This window comes from Misgurnus anguillicaudatus, chromosome 15 (assembly GCF_027580225.2).
Source record: "Misgurnus anguillicaudatus chromosome 15, ASM2758022v2, whole genome shotgun sequence".
NCBI lineage: Eukaryota > Metazoa > Chordata > Actinopteri > Cypriniformes > Cobitidae > Misgurnus > Misgurnus anguillicaudatus.
In genome coordinates, this window is record NC_073351.2 from 36,841,354 (window position 1) to 36,863,172 (window position 21,819).

Genomic DNA, 21,819 nt, shown 5'->3' on the forward strand with positions numbered 1-21,819 from the left:
CATTCATTCATTCATAAATAGCATCAAAGTCATGGGGTCAAATCCCAGAAAACCGTTAAACTTAAGGGCCTGGTTTCACAAACAAGGCTTAGCTAAAGCCAGGACTAGGTCTTAGTTAAATTATGATGTTTATGCATCTTTTATTAACATGCCTTAGAAAATGGTGGTATCACCTGTAAAAAGACTGAACGCAACGGCTCACCCGATGACCTTTCCTATTAACTGCACCGAAGCAAAACTTTTCCAAGGTCACTTGTGGAGGGATGCAACATTATACACTTCATGAGTTCACAGTGTTTAAAGGTAATAAGGAAGTATTTTCGTAATGTGTCAAAAGAGCCCTGAGCAAGTTCCCATTCCAGCTGGCTTTCCATTAACTTTCATCATCAGAGAAATAACTCACACGCACCACACGTTTGTTAAACACATCAGCTTTCTTTCTCATGAGCTAAGAATATCATTGAAAAACATCTCAGAGAATTAATCTTAGTCAAACTAAACCACAGCAATATCTCAGCATTAACAAGTGAATGTTCGGCCTTTACATCAAAGCAATAACCCTCATAAACCAGTCAACGCTTGATAGTCTCTTCAGTAAAAGTTCAGTCTAAAATATTAATAGTTATAACCTGAGTCATCAGGGTTTATCTGCTATTGGAGTTTATTATCGCCTGTTAATTTTTAAACATGCCACCTTTGATGAAGCAAGGACATTTTTACCCCCATTTCACACCCACCAAAACAACACCATCAGGTGCATCAACAGAATAAACCAATCAGCATCTAGCTGTAAACTCCAGCCATATAAAAGTGTCACATAATCACAGAAACATTCACACCACATCGACTTCTCCTCCATCTGTGGTCCAGAAAGACTCTCAATCAATCTGGACATTCACAGCATCTCAAAGTCGTGTAGTGTTTGATAAGTCACTCTCAGATGATGGAGAATCCAGGTTTTGAAAGGTCTAAAGATGATCCACCGCAGTACGAAGAGACATCCTTCACCAGTAACGGCTTCAGGAACGGAGATCATCGGGTCGTACGTCCGTCGGTCGTCAGCGCGTTTGGCCACGACACTTTAGATCGAGTGCCGAGAATCGACTTTTATCGTAACCCGGCGAGTCTCAGTGGACACAGAGTGTTGAGACCGTCTCTACAAGAGCTCCATGATGTTTTTCAAAAGGTTTGTAAAATCTCAAATATGGACATAAAACACGTGCAAAAAATTACTTTCTTAAATCAAGATGTATTTTCTTGATGAGCAAAATGACCTCAGAAAATGTCTAAAGTCTAGTGTTTAGGGAAAAAAATATCAAATTTAAGTGATTTTGTGCATAAAACAAGCAAAACATCTGCCAATGGGGTAAGTACATTTTTCTTGAATTTTTCTTGAATTTAGTGTTTAAGAAAAATGTTCAAGATTTTTTGCTTATCCCATTGGAAGCTTTTTTGCTTGTTTGATGCATCACTTAAATTTGAAAGATTTGGTCTAAAAACTAGACTTATTTTGTTGGGTCATTTATCAAGCATCTAAATTTAAGAACTTTTAGATATTTTTACTGAAAACAAGAAAAAATACTAAGAATTTTTTTCTTGAAAATCATTTTTTGCAGTGTATGAGTTTCAGCTACAAATCTATGTTACACACTTAGCATGAACTATGTTTTTAATGCCAAACATCTGTCTGTTTGCATATATAACAGTGTGTGATATCCTTCTTAAATAAACTACCAAAACTACTAAATTATGTGCACTTTATATTCAATATAAAATGATGTTTTATATTGTTGTTTTAAAACAATTCTGGTAACACTTTACAATAAGTTTCATTAGTTAACATTAGTTAATGTATTAACTAACATGAACAAACCATGAGCCATACATTTGTTGCAGTATTTATTCATCTTTGTTAATGTTAGTTAATAGAAATAAAGCGTTTCATTGTTTGTTCATGTTAGTTCACGGTGCATTAACTAATGTTAACAAGATTTTAATAAAGTATTAGTAATTGTTGAAATTAATATTAACAAAGATTAATAAATGCTGTATAAGTGCAGTTCCTTATTATGTTAACTAATGTTGTTAACTAATGTTAACTAATGAACCTTATTGTAAAGTGTTACCACAATTCCTATAATGAGCTTAAACCAACCACTTCAAACAAAATATACAAAAAACAAAACTGATCTGAACATACTTGGCTAAAATACTCTTAAGTCTTAAAGACTTTTTCATGCTGAAATGTTTAAAGTTAGTTTTATAATCATAAATGAATGGGCTGTTGATCAAATGTTTTTAATGGAGCAATAAAGCAATAAGCCCCAAGAAGCAGTGGGTTACCAGTGCATTTTATAACGGCTAAGGGGCGTTGTTAGGCACGACGCGAAGCGGAGTGCCTAAAACCCCCTTAGCCGTTATAAAATGCACTGGTAACCCACTGCTTCGCGGGGCCTACTGCGTTTATAAAACGGTTGCTTCAAATTATGTATAGCAGGATTTCATATAATAAAACACAGCAAATAAGTTGTAATTATATTAGTACAGATATTAGTCTTCCGCCAAACAAAGTAGTTCCTCAGACTCAAGTGTGTCTGCAACAGAGCGGTTCCCAAGCAAAACAGACGGAGCAAAGACACAATGAAACTATGATTCATTAAGACTGTGGTGTTTATTTTCATAAATCAACATTCATCTAATTTATACATTAACATTTATACCGTGCAACTGTTGACGTGTGGATCAAATATGCTTGGGAGCATGCTTAACACTTTCCCTGCCAGCGTTTTTTAAAAGAGTTGCCACCCAGCTTTAGTTAAACATTAATGCCTTTCAGAAAAATGTTCTTCTTTAGATATATAAACATACAATCAAACGAAAGAACAGACCCTCTGCTTTCAAACAACAAAATAAAAACGTTTCACCCTACCTTCAATTGTTCTTTTATCCTCTCAAATTTTGAGCAAAATGTTGGGATAATTCCATGTCTGTGAATGACTTTTGTTAGAGATCCGATTCAGATCGCTGATCAAAAAATACACTTGAGTTTTAAAGTGTTGAGTGAAAGCATCAGTGTTTATGTTGTGTAAGATCGCCAACACTGATCAGTGATCGCCACCCAGTGGATAATATACGGTACAACTACTCCTCACGGAAGCATTAACAAGAAAACTCAACAATATTTATTGACACTTATCTGGATATCGCCATTAATTGTTCAATTGTTGAGGATTATAATTAATACAATATAATATAATTAGCCCACCCAATAAATCAAAATTGACAACAAAATCCGACATTTTGACAGTTATTTTCTACAGTACACAACAACAGTGGCGCAGTGATACAAGCTATGTAATACGGTTTGAGCCGTGGGTTTACCGGTGAGTTTTATCACAGCTGAGAACGCGTTTCAACCAATCAGAATGAAGAACCAGAACTGGCCGTTTTATAATGAGTATTATCTTTGATCACTGATCACTTTATTATTATTCAAAACAATTCATCTAACTTGTTATCACTATACAGTGTATTTTTTTTTCAATTTTTGCAAGTACATTCATTGTTTTTCAAAACAATAAATTATTTGTTTGATTTAGTGCTAAATGATCAGAGAGAATCTGTCCATCCCCTTCAGTCAAAAATGACAAAATGTTTAATAAAAAACAACTGAAATGCATCCGTCATGACTCGCCAGTGAAATATTGCGCTTTTATTAAGTTAATTCTGAATAATAGCAGTGGTTGATGTTGTAAGAGTCGCTCGCCCAGAAGTGACCCCGCACAAGCATGCGATCAATAAGCAACCACAAAAGAAACCCCGACAGAACGACACTCAGTTTATGAGTAACAAACCTCTCTAGAGATAAAAGTATTGATCTGCTGCTCATAAAAAACAGTTATTAATGTAAACAAGAACTTAAAAGGTTTACGCTGATCAAACACTTTCATAAATCCCTCATTCAATAAAAACACGTTTGCACACTTTTACAAAGGTGGACACAACTGAAGTATTTTAGTTACAAGCATCAAAACTTTTACTTCACTACATACGTTTATTGATTTAATAACTAATTACATTAAAATGGTATGCTTTCGTACTTTACTTAAGTAAAAAAGTAGATGTTTATTGTACTAAATGTAAGTAAACCACTTCACAAGTGTCCACCTCTGCTTTCTTAACATTTACTTCAAATCAAAAGAGAAATGAAAAACAGTTCACCTTTCATCAGAGTCCACGTCTAAATAATCCTACAAGACACAAAAACACAGACTGATGTCAAAACTAATCCAGATATTTAGGCAATCTCTACATGAAATAATAGAAAGATTTCAAGTTTGGAGGGTGGAAAACAAATGTGTCCGTTTAACTTTGAACTTCATGTTTTTAGGTAAAATGTAACAGAACATATAAGAGTTATGATGATAATCTGAAAATCCTCACAGTGCTTGTTTAAAATCCTGTAATGTGATATATTTCATCTCTGTATGTCTTTATAAAATCATTTTTAATTTCACACTTCATGTCAATATCATCAGAACCTTCATGATGTAAACACGGGCGAGAGCAGCGAGGTGGGCGACAGTTCAGTGCTGGGTGATGTTGAATCGGTCGTCCCGCTGGAAGACAAGAAGGATGAAGGTGTAGTGAAATTCGGCTGGATCAAAGGCGTTCTGGTGAGAATAAATAACAGTGTTATCAGAAAGAGCTGATAAGCAACACGTCTGGTGTGAAAATCCTTATATGATTTTATATCACTGTTTAAAGGTGAGATGTATGCTGAATATTTGGGGTGTGATGCTTTTCATTCGTCTATCATGGGTGTTTGGACAAGCAGGAATCGGTAAGATTCACCGCTGTGACCTTCCACAGACACAGAGCTCATCTGCATTCAACACAGAAAACTGAATTCATGAGCATCAAACACAGAACATAAGTCATCGTTCAGCTCTTACTAAACCTGACTACTAAACTCAAGTCATGAGTCTCCCTGATCTAACTAGATGTGTGTTGATTAAAGAGACACAGGTCAGAATATCATACAGATTTCAATAACCACCCAGAAGAGTTCAGATCTGTACACGGAAACAAAACTCATTTGATTTCATGAGAAACAAACACCATCTTGAGATCTCTGAGTTTTGAAGAGAGTTGTGGGATTATTGTGCTCTCTAGTTCGCTAAAACTCTCACAGGCATCCATTTAATTTGGTTACTGTTGGTGTGGAACGTGCTGAAGGTCATTGGTTGTGTTTATGACGCAGAACTAATGACAGAACAGACGTCTGAGTTTCTGCGAAAGTTCACTCAGATTCAGTTCCAGTCAGACGCCTTTAACTCACAACTCAACACATAACAGCCATCAGAACGACAATCACACAACACCTGCTCACATGACCTGACACTGATTGACTGCAGGACAATAAAACACAACCCTCACAGAATAACACACAGCATCAAAAAATAACACACAACTTCACAGATTAACACACAAACCTTTACAGAATAACACACAACTTTACAGAATAACACACAACCTCACAGAATAACACACAACCCTTACATAATAACACACAACCTCACCGAACAACACACAACCCTCACAGATTAACACAAAAACCTTTACAGAATAACACACAACCTCACAGAATAACACACAACCTCACAGAACAACACACAACTCTCACAGAATAACACACAGCATCACAGAATAACACAAACCTTTACAGAATAACACACAACCTCACAGAATAACACACAACCCTCACGGAATAACACACAACTTTACAGAATAACACACAACTTTACAGAATAACACAGAACCCTCACAGAATAACACACAACTTTACAGAATAACACACAACTTTACAGAATAACACACAACTTTACAGAATAACACACAACCCTCACGGAATAACACACAACTTTACAGAATAACACACAACTTTACAGAATAACACACAACTTTACAGAATAACACACAACTTTACACAATAACACACAACCCTCACGGAATAACACACAACCTCACAGAATAGCACACAACTTCACAGATTAACACACAACTTTACAGAATAACACAGAACCCTCACAGAATAACACACAACTTTACAGAATAACACAGAACCCTCACAGAATAACACACAACTTTACAGAATAACACAGAACCCTCACAGAATAACACACAACCTCACAGAATAGCACACAACCTCACAGAATAGCACACAACTTCACAGATTAACACACAACTTTACAGAATAACACAGAACCCTCACAGAATAACACACAACTTTACAGAATAACACACAACTTTACAGAATAACACACAACTTTACAGAATAAAACACAACCCTCACGGAATAACACACAACCTCACAGAATAGCACACAACTTCACAGATTAACACACAACTTTACAGAATAAACACACAACTTTACAGAATAACACACAACTTTACAGATTAACACAGAACCCTCACAGAATAACACACAACTTTACAGAATAACACAGAACCCTCACAGAATAACACACAACTTTACAGAATAACACACAACTTTACAGAATAGCACACAACCTCACAGAATAACACACAACCTCACAGAATAACACACAACCTCACAGAATAACACACAACCCACACAGAATAACACACAACTTTACAGAATAACACACAACTTTACAGAATAACACACAACCTCATAGAATAACACACAACCCTCACAGAATAATACACAGCATCACAATGATGTAACTTTCATTTGTAGTCTAGATGTATAATGACATGAGTGTGATATTGTGTTGAAGGCTATTATTTTGACTGTGTGTGTTTGTGTTACAGGATTGGGGATTGTGGTTGTTTTACTGAGTATAGTGGTGACCAGTGTGACCTGTCTGTCTATGTCAGCCATATGTACCAATGGTATCGTACGAGGAGGTAAAAACACATTTCTATAGCTGGTAAACACTGATTTATGATGCTGGTGTTATGTACATCACACACACACACACACACACACACACACACACACACACGTACACACACGTGACTCGGGTGTCTATGTTTAGGTGGAGCGTATTATCTGATATCTCGCAGTCTTGGTCCTGAGTTTGGAGGATCCATCGGTCTGATCTTTGCTTTTGCTAATGCTGTTGCTGTGGCGATGTACGTCGTGGGCTTTTCTGAAACTGTGGTGGATCTTCTCAAGGTTTAATCTGTTTGTTTGATTATATTTATTTATTTATTGAGTGTTTTCAGTATGTGTTCCTGTAGATTAAGTTCATGTGTTTGATAGGTAACACACACACACTGATAACATGTATAAAGTCACTCTGGATGAAAGTCTCTGTCAGATGCATCAATGCAAATGTAAATGTGTAATGCTAATGTTTGTGTGTTATTCTGTGTGTGTGTGTGTGTGTATGTGTGTGTGTATGTGTGTGTGTTTGTGTATTATTCTGTGTGTGTGCAGGAGAGTGACGCCATCATGGTGGACCCAGTTAATGACATCAGAATTATTGGCTGTATAACTGTGGTTCTGTTGTTGGGCATCTCTGTGGCTGGAATGGAATGGGAGGTCAAGGTAAGATTAGGACCTGGTGCATGCTGGGATTGACACTTTTGATGTGATCTGATAATAGTGCAGGAGGAAATTTACAGAGAAACCTTTCAATGTCTCTCTCTTTAGGCTCAGATAATCCTGTTGGTCATTTTGCTGCTGGCCATTGGTAATGTATTTGTTGGAACTGTAATTCCCTCCACACAAGACAAGCGCTCTAAAGGCTTCTTTAACTATCGAGGTGAGATGATGCAGAACTTTTGTCAATCAATATTTAACATACTGCTGGGTGTCACAGTTCTGTACTTCAACTTTAAAGATTTATTTGACTAAATGATCCTCAACTGAATAAAACTTTATTGTGTCACACATCTCACATCTTTCCAGAATCCATTGCAAAGGAAAACTTTCTACCGGATTTCCGGGATGGAGAAACGTTCTTCTCTGTTTTTGCCATTTTTTTCCCAGCAGCCACAGGGATTTTGGCCGGAGCAAACATCTCTGGTGATCTGAAAGTAAGAGCAAGTGGATCTGTAATCTAATAACTAAAGCTGCACCGATATGTTGGCCAACAATCTAAGCAATTTTAACACCATTCTTAACACCGGTCATGACCGATATATCCTCTCAATCAAAGGAGAACAGGAAAATGCAATGAATTTGAGCTCTGTGTATAGTAAATGTAAAGAAACAACATTAGTTTAATGTTCAATGATCATTATGTGAATAAATAACAATTTAATCTTCAGAATTTAGTTAATGCAAGTTAACCATCAAACTATCTGCATCAGTAGATATCAGTCTGAATAATCGATATCGGTGGGGAAATGTCATATCAGTGCATCTCTAATAATAACCCCAAAAGCAATAGATATTGTTTACTGAATGTTTCTGTATCTCACGCACTTCTCCAGGATCCTCAGGATTCTCTTCCTAAAGGAACCCTGCTGGCCATCTTTATCACAGGAATGACATACCTGGGCATCGCTGTGTGTGTTTGTGAGTCCATTTGAAACCAAAGACAACATCCAAGATCTGATAACAGTCTATATAAACTCATGACACGACTGCTTTGACTCTCTGTACAGCTGTCACTGTCGTTCGAGATGCGACCGGTAACCGCAATGACACGATTATACCAGGAATGACTTGTAACTTCTCTTCAGCGTGTGAATTCGGCTACGACTTCTCTGTCTGTGAAAACACCAAATGCAACTACGGCCTCATGAACAACTTTCAGGTGAGATACACAATCTATCAAGTAGATGTACGTAACCCTTGTTGACTGATAAGGGAACGACACGCTGCATCTGCTTTGCCATACTTACTGCGTCCCTGTTACACCACCTTTGCCAATATTTCAGATAGCGAGGGCATTTTTTACTTCCTTGCTCCCGTGTCAGCCTGCCAGTGACGTTACTCCTCACCATTGGTTGAATTTGATATGCACATTCAGACGCACTTAATGGAGGTGTTCCCAAAGCGTCACTACAGCGACGCAACGCAAGTTCCTTCAAAAGGGAACTAAGTTTTTGGTCCTTTTAGTTCTTGGTTCTCTGCCGCTGTTGTGACACCGAATAAGCGCCAGTGCAATGTAAAGACTCAAGGGAATCAATTCAGAATAAAGCTTCAATAGACATCATCAATGTGAGAGTTTGAATGAAGGTTTTTTTTGTGATGTGTACAGGTCATGACTCTGGTGTCTGGATTTGGACCTCTGATCACAGCAGGAACGTTCTCAGCGACCCTCTCTTCTGCTCTCGCATCTCTCGTCAGCGCTCCCAAAGTCTTTCAGGTGAGTCACAAACACGACTTTCAAAAACACAATAAAAGATGAAACAGACAGTCATGTGAGACGTCTACAGGACATCATAAAAAGTCTCTTAAAAGTCAGTTTTACTACACTCGAACCAATTATACTTTGATTTGACTCGCAGGCGCTGTGCAAAGATAACATCTACAAAGCTCTCAAGTTCTTTGCCAAAGGTCACGGGAAAAACAACGAGCCAATCCGAGGATACGTGCTGACCTTCCTTATTGCTGTGGCCTTCATCCTCATTGGTAAATATAACATGGAAAAAAAGTTGTTTAATAAGAACTGATGAAGATGAGCAACTGATGAAGATGTTTTGATTTCAGCTGAACTCAACACCATCGCACCCATCATTTCCAACTTCTTTCTTGCCTCGTACGCTCTCATCAACTTCTCCTGTTTCCATGCTTCATACGCCAAATCTCCAGGTCTCTACACACACACACAACATTAGGGTGACCATACGTGCCATTTTTCCGGGACGCGTCCTTGCCAGGATTTCGGCTCATACTTTGGAGGTCACGTTGGTCGACCGCATACATCATCGAAAAAAGCAACCATTACATTTCAAATTAAGAAAGAAACTACAATGATTGTATATTGATTTGAATTGTATAAGATTTAATGTAAGAACCTCAATGTCGAATGCGGTCAACAAATATGACTTCCGGAAGACGTACCTGAAATCCTGGCCAGGACGCAGCCTGGAAAAATGGCACGTATGGCACACTACAAAACATAGATGTAATAATGTCCACTGACAGTTGAGTAAAAATCAGGGTTTCTGTTGTTTGCGTACAGGTTGGAGGCCGGCGTATAAATACTATAACATGTGGTTGTCTTTATTTGGAGCCGTTCTGTGCTGCGCTGTGATGTTTGTCATTAACTGGTGGGCAGCGCTTCTCACCTATGGCATTGAGTTCTTCCTTTATATTTATGTTACTGTGAAGAAACCAGGTAAGACGAGTCTCGTCAAAAATGCTTCATATGCAAAATAAAGTTGAATGCTTCGTGTGATCACAACCCGACCGGATACACAATGAGATTGAACTCTTTCTCACGTTTGTTTATCAGATGTGAATTGGGGTTCATCGACTCAAGCAGTGACATTTGTAAATGCAGTGGACAACGCTTTGACTTTATTGGGTGTAGACGATCACATCAAAAACTTCAGGTGAGAAAGGGATGAATCCCATCAAACTCCAGCATATGATCTTTAGGTGTAAATAATAATCTGAGGGTTCTTGTTGTAGACCTCAGTGTCTCGTGCTGACCGGATCTCCCAGAACTCGACCAGCACTGTTGGATGTGGCACATTCATTCACCAAGAATTATGGCTTGTGTTTGACCTGTGAAGTCTTTCTGGTGGGTTCTTATACAGTATAAAGACTCAAAGCCTTTCTACACTATATCATCATCATCACTATAGGAATATTCACCTCCAAATAGAAAGAAATTATATTTTGCATCAAAGAAAAAATAAGCCTGTGTTACACTTTGAGATGTTATTCAAGACATTTCTGTTTCTGTAATGCATCTAAAAGTCAGTTCTCAAACATTAAAGGGGACATTTCACAAGACTTTTTTAAGAAGTAAAATAAATCTTTGGTGTCCCCAGGGTACATATGTGAAGTTTAAGCTCAAAATACCCCACAGATCATTTATTATAGCATGTTAAAATTGACACTTTGTAGGTGTGAGGAAAAATGTGCTGTTTTTGTGCGTGTCCTGTTAATGTAAATTTTAATTCTATTACTACTATATATCGTTGGAAAGGTCTAAGCCTCTAGAATGGACATTTCAACAGTGTTTTATCAAATAAATTATGTAGTGATTCATTTATGAAGAGAGTGTGCCTCAAAACATTTATATCCTGCTAAATGTTACTGTCCCGCCAGCAGGACGCCTACGTTTACTTCAGTGTTCGCATGTGAATTCTTATCTAATGACAAACTAAATATCGTTTGAAAGCTCCAAGGGTGGGGTGACGCCTAAGGGGTTAAAATGCAAATGAGCTGATCTCTGCACTAAATGGCAGTGTCGTGGTTGGATAGTGCAGATTAAGGGGCGGTATTATTATAATAAGATCCCCTTCTGACATCACAAGGGGAGTCAAATTTCAATGAGCTATTTTTTCACACGCTTGCAGAGAATGGTTTACCAAAACTAAGTTACTGGGTTGATCTTTTTCACATTTTCTCGGTTGATAGAAGCACTGGGGACCCAATTATAGCACTTAAATATTAAAAAAGACATGACACACACACACACGCACGCATGCACGCACACACACACACACAGACATTCTGGTTTCCATGTTTTGTGGGGACATGTCATAGACGTAATGCATTTTATACCGTACAAACTGTATATTCTATTCCCCTAACCTACCCCATTCCCTAACCCCAACCATCATCATTCTGTTTGATTTATAAGCATGTTTCCTCATGGGGACATTAGGTCACAAAAATACTGGTATTCCTATCTTTGTGGGGACAATTGGTCCCCACAACGTGATAATTACCAGGTACACACACACACACACACACACACACACACACACACACACACACACACACACACACGCACATACAGTCAGCTCCAGAGGCACATTTTGTGTTATTTGATCTGTTTACCAACATTTATTACAGTTATATAATGAATATTGTATAACTTTTCAATTCAATTCAATTTTATTTATATAGCGCTTTTCACAACCGTTAATTCTTTCAAAGCAGCTTTACATGCATATATGTAGTAAGGGAAACACAGAATAATCTATATATAATATAAAAAGAAGACAACAGCGGCTAAGAATAAACCGTACAAGCCAGTGTAGTAATAATGTAACGTATACAGGAAAGTGCTAAGTTAAGACAATGTTGTCTGACTCTCCCGGGGAGGAAAAACCCCTAGGAGAAAACCCCTGTGGGAAAACTCCTAGGAGGACAAAAACCCTCCAGACCTTAAACATCCTTCATTTATGAAGAAATTATTTAACAAATACACAATACCTGTCCATAAAACAGCTTTTGAATCAACGGTCCCATTACTTTTGACCTCTTTAAAAAGGGAAAGTTACAGATTAAACGACTGTAATTCCTAAACCCTTCATCCAATTTAAATATGAATATCCTCTAAGTAAACTTTAATTCATTATATGACTGTAACTGGAATATATGTTGGTAAAAATAACACAAAGTAGCACAAAGGGTGCTGGAGTGCATGGGTTGTTTACCAACATCTAGCAAAAATTTCAGGTCAAAAAGCACCTTTAGAAATATATTTACAAAAAAATTGTGACACGTTCATTACTAATTTTACACACTCAGATTAACAAAACTCTGCTGTGATGTCTGATGACGTGACTGTTGTTTGTGTTCAAGGGTCCACGTGACAACAATCTGTCTGAAATCAGTGCTGCGGTTCAGAAGAATCAGTTATGGCTCAACCAACAAAAGCGCAAAGCATTTTACACGGCTGTAGTGCGAGAGAACCTGCGAGACGGAGCAGAAACTCTGATGCAGGTCAGTCAGACTCGCAAAACACATAACACACAAGCACCTGCGACGCACATCCAACACCTGTGACACGCCTCGCACACAAGCACCTACAACACACATCACAATCTAGATAAACACCTGTGACAATCATCAGAGATGTGTGTGTGTGTGTGTGTGTGTGTGTGTGTGTGTGTGTGTGTGTGTGTCTGTGTGTGTAGGCATCTGGGCTCGGCAGAATGAAGCCAAACACGGTGATGTTGGGATTTAAACAGAATTGGAGAACAGCTGATCGTCAGGAAGTCCAAAGCTATGTAGGAATTCTGCAGTGAGTTCTCAAACTATTTCTCTGAATGTTCTGCTGCTTGTGTCTCTGCTCATATAGACACTGATTGTGTTCTCCCACAGTGACGCATTTGATTTCGAGCAAGGGATTGTGATATTGAGAATAAGTCAAGGATTGGACATTTCACATATCCTTAAAGCAGAAGGTACGACTCCATCAACGCAGCGTCCGGTCTTCTCAGTTTTAAATAGCATTTGAATATAAATGTTGTGTAACCTTCAGAGGAGTTGGAGCGTCTGATCATGGAGCAGCATGCGCTGGAGATGGAGGAGAACGATTTTCAGCCTCAGGGAGGAAAATGGTTCTTCAAGCGGTCCAAAAAAACCTCCTCAAAAGAACTGACCAACAAAGGTACTTAAAGCCAGACTAAACTGAGAAGTGACCTGAGACCAAAATAGGTGTCTGTTTCTTCATCTCTGACTTTAGGAGAGTTTCTTTATTCTTTCTGAACGCGTTGAACAAATGAAATGTGCCCACTGTAATCTATTTAAAACAGTGCATAAATTCATGAAGAAATGCAAATTGCATTAGATAATATGCTTACCCTACAGTTCAATTTAAAACATCTTGAAGTGAAGTATTTGCCAATGTATGGTAACTCATATTCAACATGTGACTCCTGTATTTAACCCATCACAGTGACAGACTCCAACCCGACAACTCTTGGGTTCAAGCCCGACTCTCTAACCATTAAGCTACGATTGCATTCCACTATAAATACTTAAAGTCAGCAGAAGATAAAATTCAACTTCATACACTGCAAAAAAAAAATCATTTCTTAGTATTTTTGTCTTGTTTTCAGTAAAAATATCTAAAAATTCTTAAATGAAGATACTTTTTCTTGATGAGCAAAACGACCCAAGAAAATATGTTTAGTTTTTAGAAAAAATATAAAATTTTGTGCATAAAACAAGCAAAGGGGACAAGATAAAATTCTTGAACATTTTTCTTAAACAATAAATTCAAGAAAAATTAGCTTACCCCATTTGCAGATTTGTTCTGCTTGTTTTATGCACAAAATCACTTTTTGTGCATTTTTGGTCTAAAAACTAGACTCATTATCTTCAAGGAAATACATTTGTACTGAACACAAGACAAAAATACTAAGAACATTTTTTTATTGAAGATCATTTTTTGCAGTGTAAACATGAAGACTAACCTGTACTGTCTCTGTATGTTCAGCTCCTTCACTATTGACTTTAAACTTAGATAAGGAAATGAAATCAAGTGTAGTACCATCACAACAAATCATTTAGTCATACCCTGAAGAAGGCTGTTTTGTGCCTCTACGCGTGGGTTGTTTTCCTTACCCCATGTATTTTTAACTTTCTAATATGAAGTAGCCAGTTTAATAAAGGCTTTTTACATTTTTCATTGAAGAAGAGTGCCTTGGGTTCATCTTTTTGATATATTCATTTGGAATTCCCTATCCCAAAGAGCACCTTCAAATATTTGTTCTTGAACTCCCTGAGCAACCTGGACATTCTTTTTCTCAATCATTTAGTTTGTTGATTAAAATGATGCTGATAATGTCGGGGAGGTGAAGCTCTTGGATGTTTTCTTCACAGTTTCTCTTGACGTTCCTCAATCGTGTGATCTGGCTAAGATGAACCAGCGTCTCATGGAGGCCAGCAGTCAGTTCAAGAAGAAACAGGACAAAGGGACGATAGACGTTTGGTGGCTGTTTGATGACGGAGGTGAAAGAAAATCATCCTCACAAATCCATCTGATGATGTTCTGCTTGAATGCTCATATTGTTACTGTGCAGGTCTGACGCTTCTGTTACCTCACATCCTCACCACACGAAAGAAATGGAGGGACTGTAAACTCCGAATCTTCATCGCCGGACAGTCTGAACGTATTGAACAAGACAAAGAAGAGTAAGTCAAGATAACTTCTCAATATCTCAATGATCTTTAGCTGGAATCTTGACTGCTAATCATTGTGTTTTATTCATTACTGTCGGTCAGAATGCAATCACTACTGAAGAAATTCAGGATCAAATGTGATGAGTTCAAAGTGATAACAGATATGAACGTGAGACCCAGCACAGAGAGGTACACAACTCAACACAAACACACAATACAATACATTTACTGACACACATTATTCACTATATATGTATGCGTGTGTACTTCTGTCAGCTGGAAAGCATTTAAGGACGTGATCGAGCCCTTCCGGTTACATGAAGGTTCAAAAGAGACGAATCAAGCTGAAGCTTTGAGAAAAGAGCATCCCTGGAAGATCACAGACGCTGAACTTGATACTTTCGATGAAAAGGTACAAGAGAAAAAACATTTAGCTTTCATGTCAATTCAAACACTACTCTGTATGTGACAAGAATCTCCACCGTATTCTCACTCAGAACTACAAACTTTCCCATTAGCAGTGAAGCAAAGCCAGAAGTTGGATTTTGAAGAAATAAATTGTTTTCACAGCCACATTGTCACAAATGTTTTTCACTGTTTACTTGAACAATATTTAAAATAGTATTTTGTTGTCATAATCTTATTTATTAAGGTTACAGGCCAAAAACAAAATACAATAGGTCTATTTTATTTATTATTTTTGTTTCATTTGAACTTTTTGTGATGTCAATGAAAATTCTGCCAGGGCAAGTTAAAAACTGAACCCCAAAATGTCCTCCAGATTTGATCCAGAACCATTTTTTTAGCCCTTGTAGTGAAGTAGCCTACATACTAGTATAATTACACATATATATATATATATATATTTTTTTTTTTTGGCCAAATATTTTTTGCCGTATAGGGCACTCTAAGTGATTAAAAGCAACTAAACAAACAAAGCAAACTGAATTAGTTTAAAGGTGCAGTATGTAGATTTTTGCGGTTGAATTACAACCAACAGCTCAGTCCACCGTTCACCGAAATGCATAGAGAAGCTATGGTAGACGTAAAAGGAAAACATGTTGTTGTCTAAGACAAAATACAGTGTTGACAAAACATGGTCTGTAGAGCAGTTTGTCTGTTTAGGGCTTCTGTAGAAACATGGCAGCACAAAATGGCGACTTCCATGTAAGGGGACCCGTGGTGTATGGAGATAAAAACGGCTCATACTAAGATAATAAAAACAATACAGTTTATTATGTAAGGTCTTTATACACAACTGATAATATAGTTATGTAGATTAGATTGCATTTTTGTCAAGAGATCCTTCTAAAAGTTGCATAATGCACCTTTAATCCCATACTATGTTACTTCTACAGACAAAGCTGCAGGTGCGTTTGAATGAACTTCTGCAGGAGAGCTCACGCGCTGCCAAACTCATTGTGGTGTAAGTTATTAAAGCCTTTTTACCACAGCATGATGTCTACCTGATCATATGAGTGACATACTGTCTGTCTGTGTGTGTGACAGGAGTTTACCCATCGCTCGTAAAGGTTCAGTCTCTGATCATCTCTACATGGCCTGGCTCGAGGCGCTCACAAAAAATCTGCCACCTACAATCCTGATCCGAGGAAACCACCAGAGCGTCCTGACCTTTTATTCCTGAACAAGTCAACTACTTCCTGTTAACCTTTCACCAATACACTGCTTGTTTCACATACTATTTTTACACAGAAGTAATATAAATGGTATTTATTAGTACATAGCAACACTGATCATCACCTTGTAGTTGATGTGCTTGCACTGGATCAGTGTTTCTTAACCGGGGAGCTGAGGCCGATAGTGAGTTAAGATATTTCTTAGTGGTTGGTTATTTTTATAACAAGTATACAGCTTTCTAGTTATGCTTTCCGAGTGAAATTATAAAGGGCTTGAAGTTGAATGGGTTGAGATCCACTGATCTGATTGGTGGTAATGTGTAGCTATAGCAACAATCACATTTGATTCGTGCACAGCAGTGTACACTCAATATAAACACGTCAATATATTAACAAATTATTTAGAGCGATCAGATACGATATTATTCTTTTGTAAATATGTTAACTAATGCTTTATTGTTATGTTACATTGCCAATCTTGTTTATATGTATGTGGTACTGGGACAGATATACTGTGAAATTATTTCATGCTATATTCAATGATATTAACATTTTATTTATGATTATTTAAAGATAATTAATAAATACATTTTTGAAAAATACATCTGAGTCTTTAATATTGTTTTACACTGTGTCTCTCTCTCTGATGTGTATGGTCTGTAGTGTCATCGTCTTTTGTTATTTTTGTGGTAAAAGTGTAGCACCATGTTTTTGTGTGTGTGTGTGTGTTTGTGTATTGATTACTATTAGCAAAATCATGGTTTTACTACAGTACAGTGTCATGAGCAATTTACACAAGCCAGATATAGATGATGAAAACTTTAGATCAATCAGATACAATCAATATAAAGGTGATTATTAGTTATTTACCTCAACATTTTGCAACTTTGTTTCTTTATCCAAATCAAATCAAATTTTATTTATAGAGGGCCTTACAACAACCAAAAGCAGCACAAGGCGCTTTCCGGTAAAAACATCAACAATAGACAATAAAATGCATCAATGAACAATAAAATATAACAACACACTATACATAAAATAGCAATAGAAAGAAAAGGCTACGTGTTAAAAGCTTGTAAGAATAAATGTGTTTTCAGCTGCGATTTAAAAACACTCAGCACAGAAATGCTTTGCAAGTGTGCTGGAAGTGTGTTCCACAGAAGACGTGCTGCCGCGTTTTGCACCATTTGAAGCCGACTGAGGAGTGATTGATTAAGTCAAGTGTAAAGAGCATTACAGTAGTCTATCCTCGAGCTGATGAAGGCATAAATAGCCTTTTCAAAATCAGCTCGGGATAAGAATGATTTGACCTTACTGAGAAGTCTTAGCTGGTAAAACTTGCCTTCACTACTGCACTAATCTGCTTATCAAAATGCACATTTTTGTCAAAAATAACACCCAGGTTACGCACGGTAGGTGCAAACTGAGGTGTTAGAGGACCAAAATTAAGCGAAGTACTGGGTGAATCCGGGCTAAACAGGATGTACTCTTCATCTTTTCTTCATTCAGATGAAGGAAGTTCTGGGAAAGCCCCTGTTTGATATCCTGAAGGGAATTATGGAGAGGGTCCAGTGCAGAACAATCACTCAGAATCACAGGAAGGTAAATCTGGAGGTCGTCTGCATAGAAATGAAACTGAACGTTGTGTTTAGAGATGAGTTGACCAAGTATATAGAGTGAGAACAATATAGGACCGAGAACAGATCTTTGAGGCACACCAGATGATAGAGGAGCAACCGAAGAAGAATAGTCATTTAGCATTACTGAAAAAGTTCTGTTAGATAGGTATGATGAAAACCAGTCTAGCACTCCTCCCTGCAGTCCAACAACATGTTGGAGACGAGAAATGAGGATGGCATGATCCACAGTGTCAAATGCAGCTGTTAGGTCCAATAACACCAAAACCACAGAGCTCTTAGTATCCGAACTCCAAGAATGTCATTTTGGACCCTCAGTAACGCTGATTTGGTGCTATGTCTAGACCTGAAACCAGACTGAAATGTTTCACCAAGATGAGCAGGACATCCAGATGAGCAGGACATAAAGATGTTGCTTGTCTATAGTATGCACTATGAATATGTACTTAAGTTTGTATAATGAAGAATAAGGCAGAATGTGCATCAAGAGTGTAAAGTGATATTTTTGTGAGGTGTAGATGTCACCAGGTGACGATCTTTTTGGGCGGAACCGAAAGTCGGGAAACTTTGGTTCCGCCCGGATGTTTCCGCCCAGACCGGGAAGAGGAAACACCGGACATCCGGTAGCATCGCGAGGGCTGTAATCAGCGAAATCGAGCGCAGCTGTGGGCGTTTAAGAGGAACGCCGGTTGATTGGAGGATTACAGCACACAGAGGAGTATTTTAGAGCAGGGTAAATCACAGTTTGGTTGCGATAGTTGTGAGCTGAAGTACGGAGCTGTGCTCATCCGTTACACGTTGGCAGTTGGTTGCACTTTCTCTCTTTCTCTCTCGTAGTTCTCAGTGGATGCTACCGTAAGAGGAAACCCTGTGGGTAGAAGAAAACAACGGTAAATGTGACACGCTTGGAGTAACCAAGGAGTTAAGAAACGAAGCCGGTTGTAAACTGTTTACCAAGAAGACCGCCGTGAGTATTGGCTCTGGATTTGATCCGAAACCATAACAACTAACCTGTGTATTATTGAACGCCTCCAGGAAGAGGAAAGCGGCCCTACCTCCGATTGAGCGTGGTAGGTGAGCCGCAGGAGTAAGTGGATTAAATCGCCATAGCAGCAGACCTAAAAGCCCCGGCCGTAGTGTCATCGCCCCCATCCGACCTCAGCGAAGTGGAAGACGCTGGGCGTCTCGTGTGTGCACCTGTAGTGTGGTGGGTGAGTCCATGTCATTTGAAAATCTTTTCACGTTGAAGTGGTGCTGTGTATTTGCTGTGGGTTGCTGTGCAAGTGCTGTGTGTCTTGTCAGACGTACCCCGCATCATCCCCTCCACTGAGGAAGAGACGGGGAGGCTGACGGCTGTGTGTAACATTAACTATTGTATGCTGTGTGCGATTTAAGTGAAAAGTGACGGTGTGGGCCTTGGAAGTTGCCCCGTCTGTGTGTCGACAGTTTCAGAGTGCGGCGGTGAAGACCTGGAAGCTGGCAGTGCGTGTGTGTGAGTACAAACACGAACCTGTATATTGCTACTTTACCTGTGTGTTCTATCTGTGGCAGAGTGAGGGGCGAAGAAGTTCCGCCGCCCCGTGGTCTCTACAAAGGGGCGCCCCTGTCTGGTATTCGATCGGCCTACGGGCATTGAGGACAGGGCAGCGCTCGGCCCGGTGAGATGGTGTGACGGTTCGCCCCCCCTGCTGACCAGCGATTCCGCCGAGAGGGTTTGGCCCCCGGCACCCCCTGGGGAAATCGTCGCCGTTTGCCCTTCTGTGCAGGCCAGCTGTCGTAAGCCCGCCCCCGTGCATTGTCGACCAAAACACCGTATAGCGAGCTGAGGAAAAGCTGCACTTACCCAGAATTGTGAACGGCAGAGAGGTGAGAAGTATCCAAGTTGCACTGACTGTGTTATTGTGTCCAAGCTGCCTGTAAAGGAAGAGAGAACGAGAGTGAACGTCAGTAGAACGAACTGTGGACAGTCACACACGCCTGAGCTGTAAACAGCAGAGAGGTGAGAAGTATCCAAGTTGCACTGACTGTGTTATTGTGTCCAAGCTGCCTGTAAAGGAAGAGAGAACGAGAGTGAACGTCAGTAGAACGAATTGTGGACAGTCACACACGCCCGAGCTGTAAACAGCAGAGAGGTGAGAAGTATCCAAGTTGCACTAACTGTGTTATTGTGTCCAAGCTGCCTGGAAAGGAAGAGAGAACGAGAGTGAACGTCAGTAGAACGAACTGTGGACAGTCACATATGCCCGAGCTGTAAGCAGCAGAGGGGTGAGAAGTATCCAAGTTGCACTAACTGTGTTATTGTGTCCAAGCTGCCTGTAAAGGAAGAAAGAACGAGAGTGAACGTCAGTAGAACGAACTGTGGACAGTCACATATGCCCGAGCTGTAAGCAGCAGAGAGGTGAGAAGTATCCAAGTTGCACTAACTGTGTTATTGTGTCTGCCTGTAAAGGAAGAGAGAACGAGAGTGAACGTCAGTAGAACGAACTGTGGACAGTCACATATGCCCGAGCTGTAAGCAGCAGAGAGGTGAGAAGTATCCAAGTTGCACTAACTGTGTTATTGTGTCTGCCTGTAAAGGAAGAGAGAACGAGAGTGAACGTCAGTAGAACGAACTGTGGACAGTCACATATGCCCGAGCTGTAAGCAGCAGAGAGGTGAGAAGTATCCAAGTTGCACTAACTGTGTTATTGTGTCCAAGCTGCCTGTAAAGGAAGAAAGAATGAGAGTGAACGTCAGTAGAACGAACCGTGGACAGTCACATATGCCCGAGCTGTAAGCAGCAGAGAGGTGAGAAGTATCCAAGTTGCACTAACTGTGTTATTGTGTCTGCCTGTAAAGGAAGAGAGAACGAGAGTGAACGTCAGTAGAACGAACTGTGGACAGTCACACACGCCCGAGCTGTAAACAGCAGAGAGGTGAGAAGTATCCAAGTTGCACTAACTGTGTTATTGTGTCCAAGCTGCCTGTAAAGGAAGAGAGAACGAGAGTGAACGTCAGTGGAACGAACGGTGGACAGTCACACACGCCCGAGCTGTAAACAGCAGAGAGGTGAGAAATATCCAAGTTGCACTAACTGTGTCGTTGTGTCCAAGCGGCCTGCAAAGAGAGAGATAAGACGGGAGTGAATGTCAGGAGAGTGACCTGTGGAAGAAAGACCACACTTACCACGAGTTATCAGCAAGCCGACAGGCGAAGGCGATTCCAGTCCAGGCTAAAGGAGTCTTCGCGTCCCAGTCGAACCCTGTGGAGAGAAATACACAGCGGAGCGAGCAGTGAAGTATCGGCCCGACGTGACACAGGTACCACAGTAGAAAGAGAGAGATAAATCCCAAATTCACACTATTTTGTCTTTGCCTCCAGGAGAGAAGAGGAGGGCGCCACGGATAGCGGGATTGGCAGGAGCCTGTGTTCCCCGTCCCCTCCCCCCTACACTTGGGTCACCAGCCCCTGGAGCCCCCGTTGC

General features: G+C 39.4%; 1 protein-coding gene across 1 annotated transcript; it reads left to right on the top strand.

Moving 5' to 3' along the window:
• The first annotated feature begins 759 nt into the window (after positions 1-759).
• On the top strand, positions 760-17,321 carry slc12a1 (solute carrier family 12 member 1). The gene is made up of 26 exons (XM_055174972.2): positions 760-1,186; positions 4,539-4,676; positions 4,768-4,843; positions 6,838-6,933; positions 7,065-7,204; positions 7,469-7,579; positions 7,685-7,796; positions 7,943-8,070; positions 8,470-8,554; positions 8,644-8,795; positions 9,243-9,350; positions 9,493-9,616; positions 9,695-9,796; positions 10,170-10,325; positions 10,443-10,542; positions 10,622-10,733; positions 12,755-12,895; positions 13,090-13,196; positions 13,277-13,359; positions 13,437-13,565; positions 14,783-14,911; positions 14,983-15,094; positions 15,185-15,271; positions 15,359-15,494; positions 16,441-16,508; positions 16,592-17,321. The coding sequence occupies exons 1-26, from the start codon at positions 941-943 to the stop codon at positions 16,725-16,727; spliced, it is 3,114 nt and encodes a 1,037-aa protein (XP_055030947.2). The 5' UTR covers positions 760-940; the 3' UTR covers positions 16,728-17,321.
• The last annotated feature ends 4,498 nt before the right edge of the window (positions 17,322-21,819 follow it).

Bases quoted from the DNA above. Each gene is read 5' to 3' on its own strand.
- slc12a1 (XM_055174972.2), top strand. From the start codon at position 941: ATGATGGAGAATCCAGGTTTTGAAAGGTCTAAAGATGATCCACCGCAG. The intron at 13,360-13,436 runs GTACGACTCCAT...TGTAACCTTCAG, and splicing joins ACATATCCTTAAAGCAGAAG to AGGAGTTGGAGCGTCTGATC. The intron at 15,272-15,358 runs GTACACAACTCA...TACTTCTGTCAG, and splicing joins GTGAGACCCAGCACAGAGAG to CTGGAAAGCATTTAAGGACG.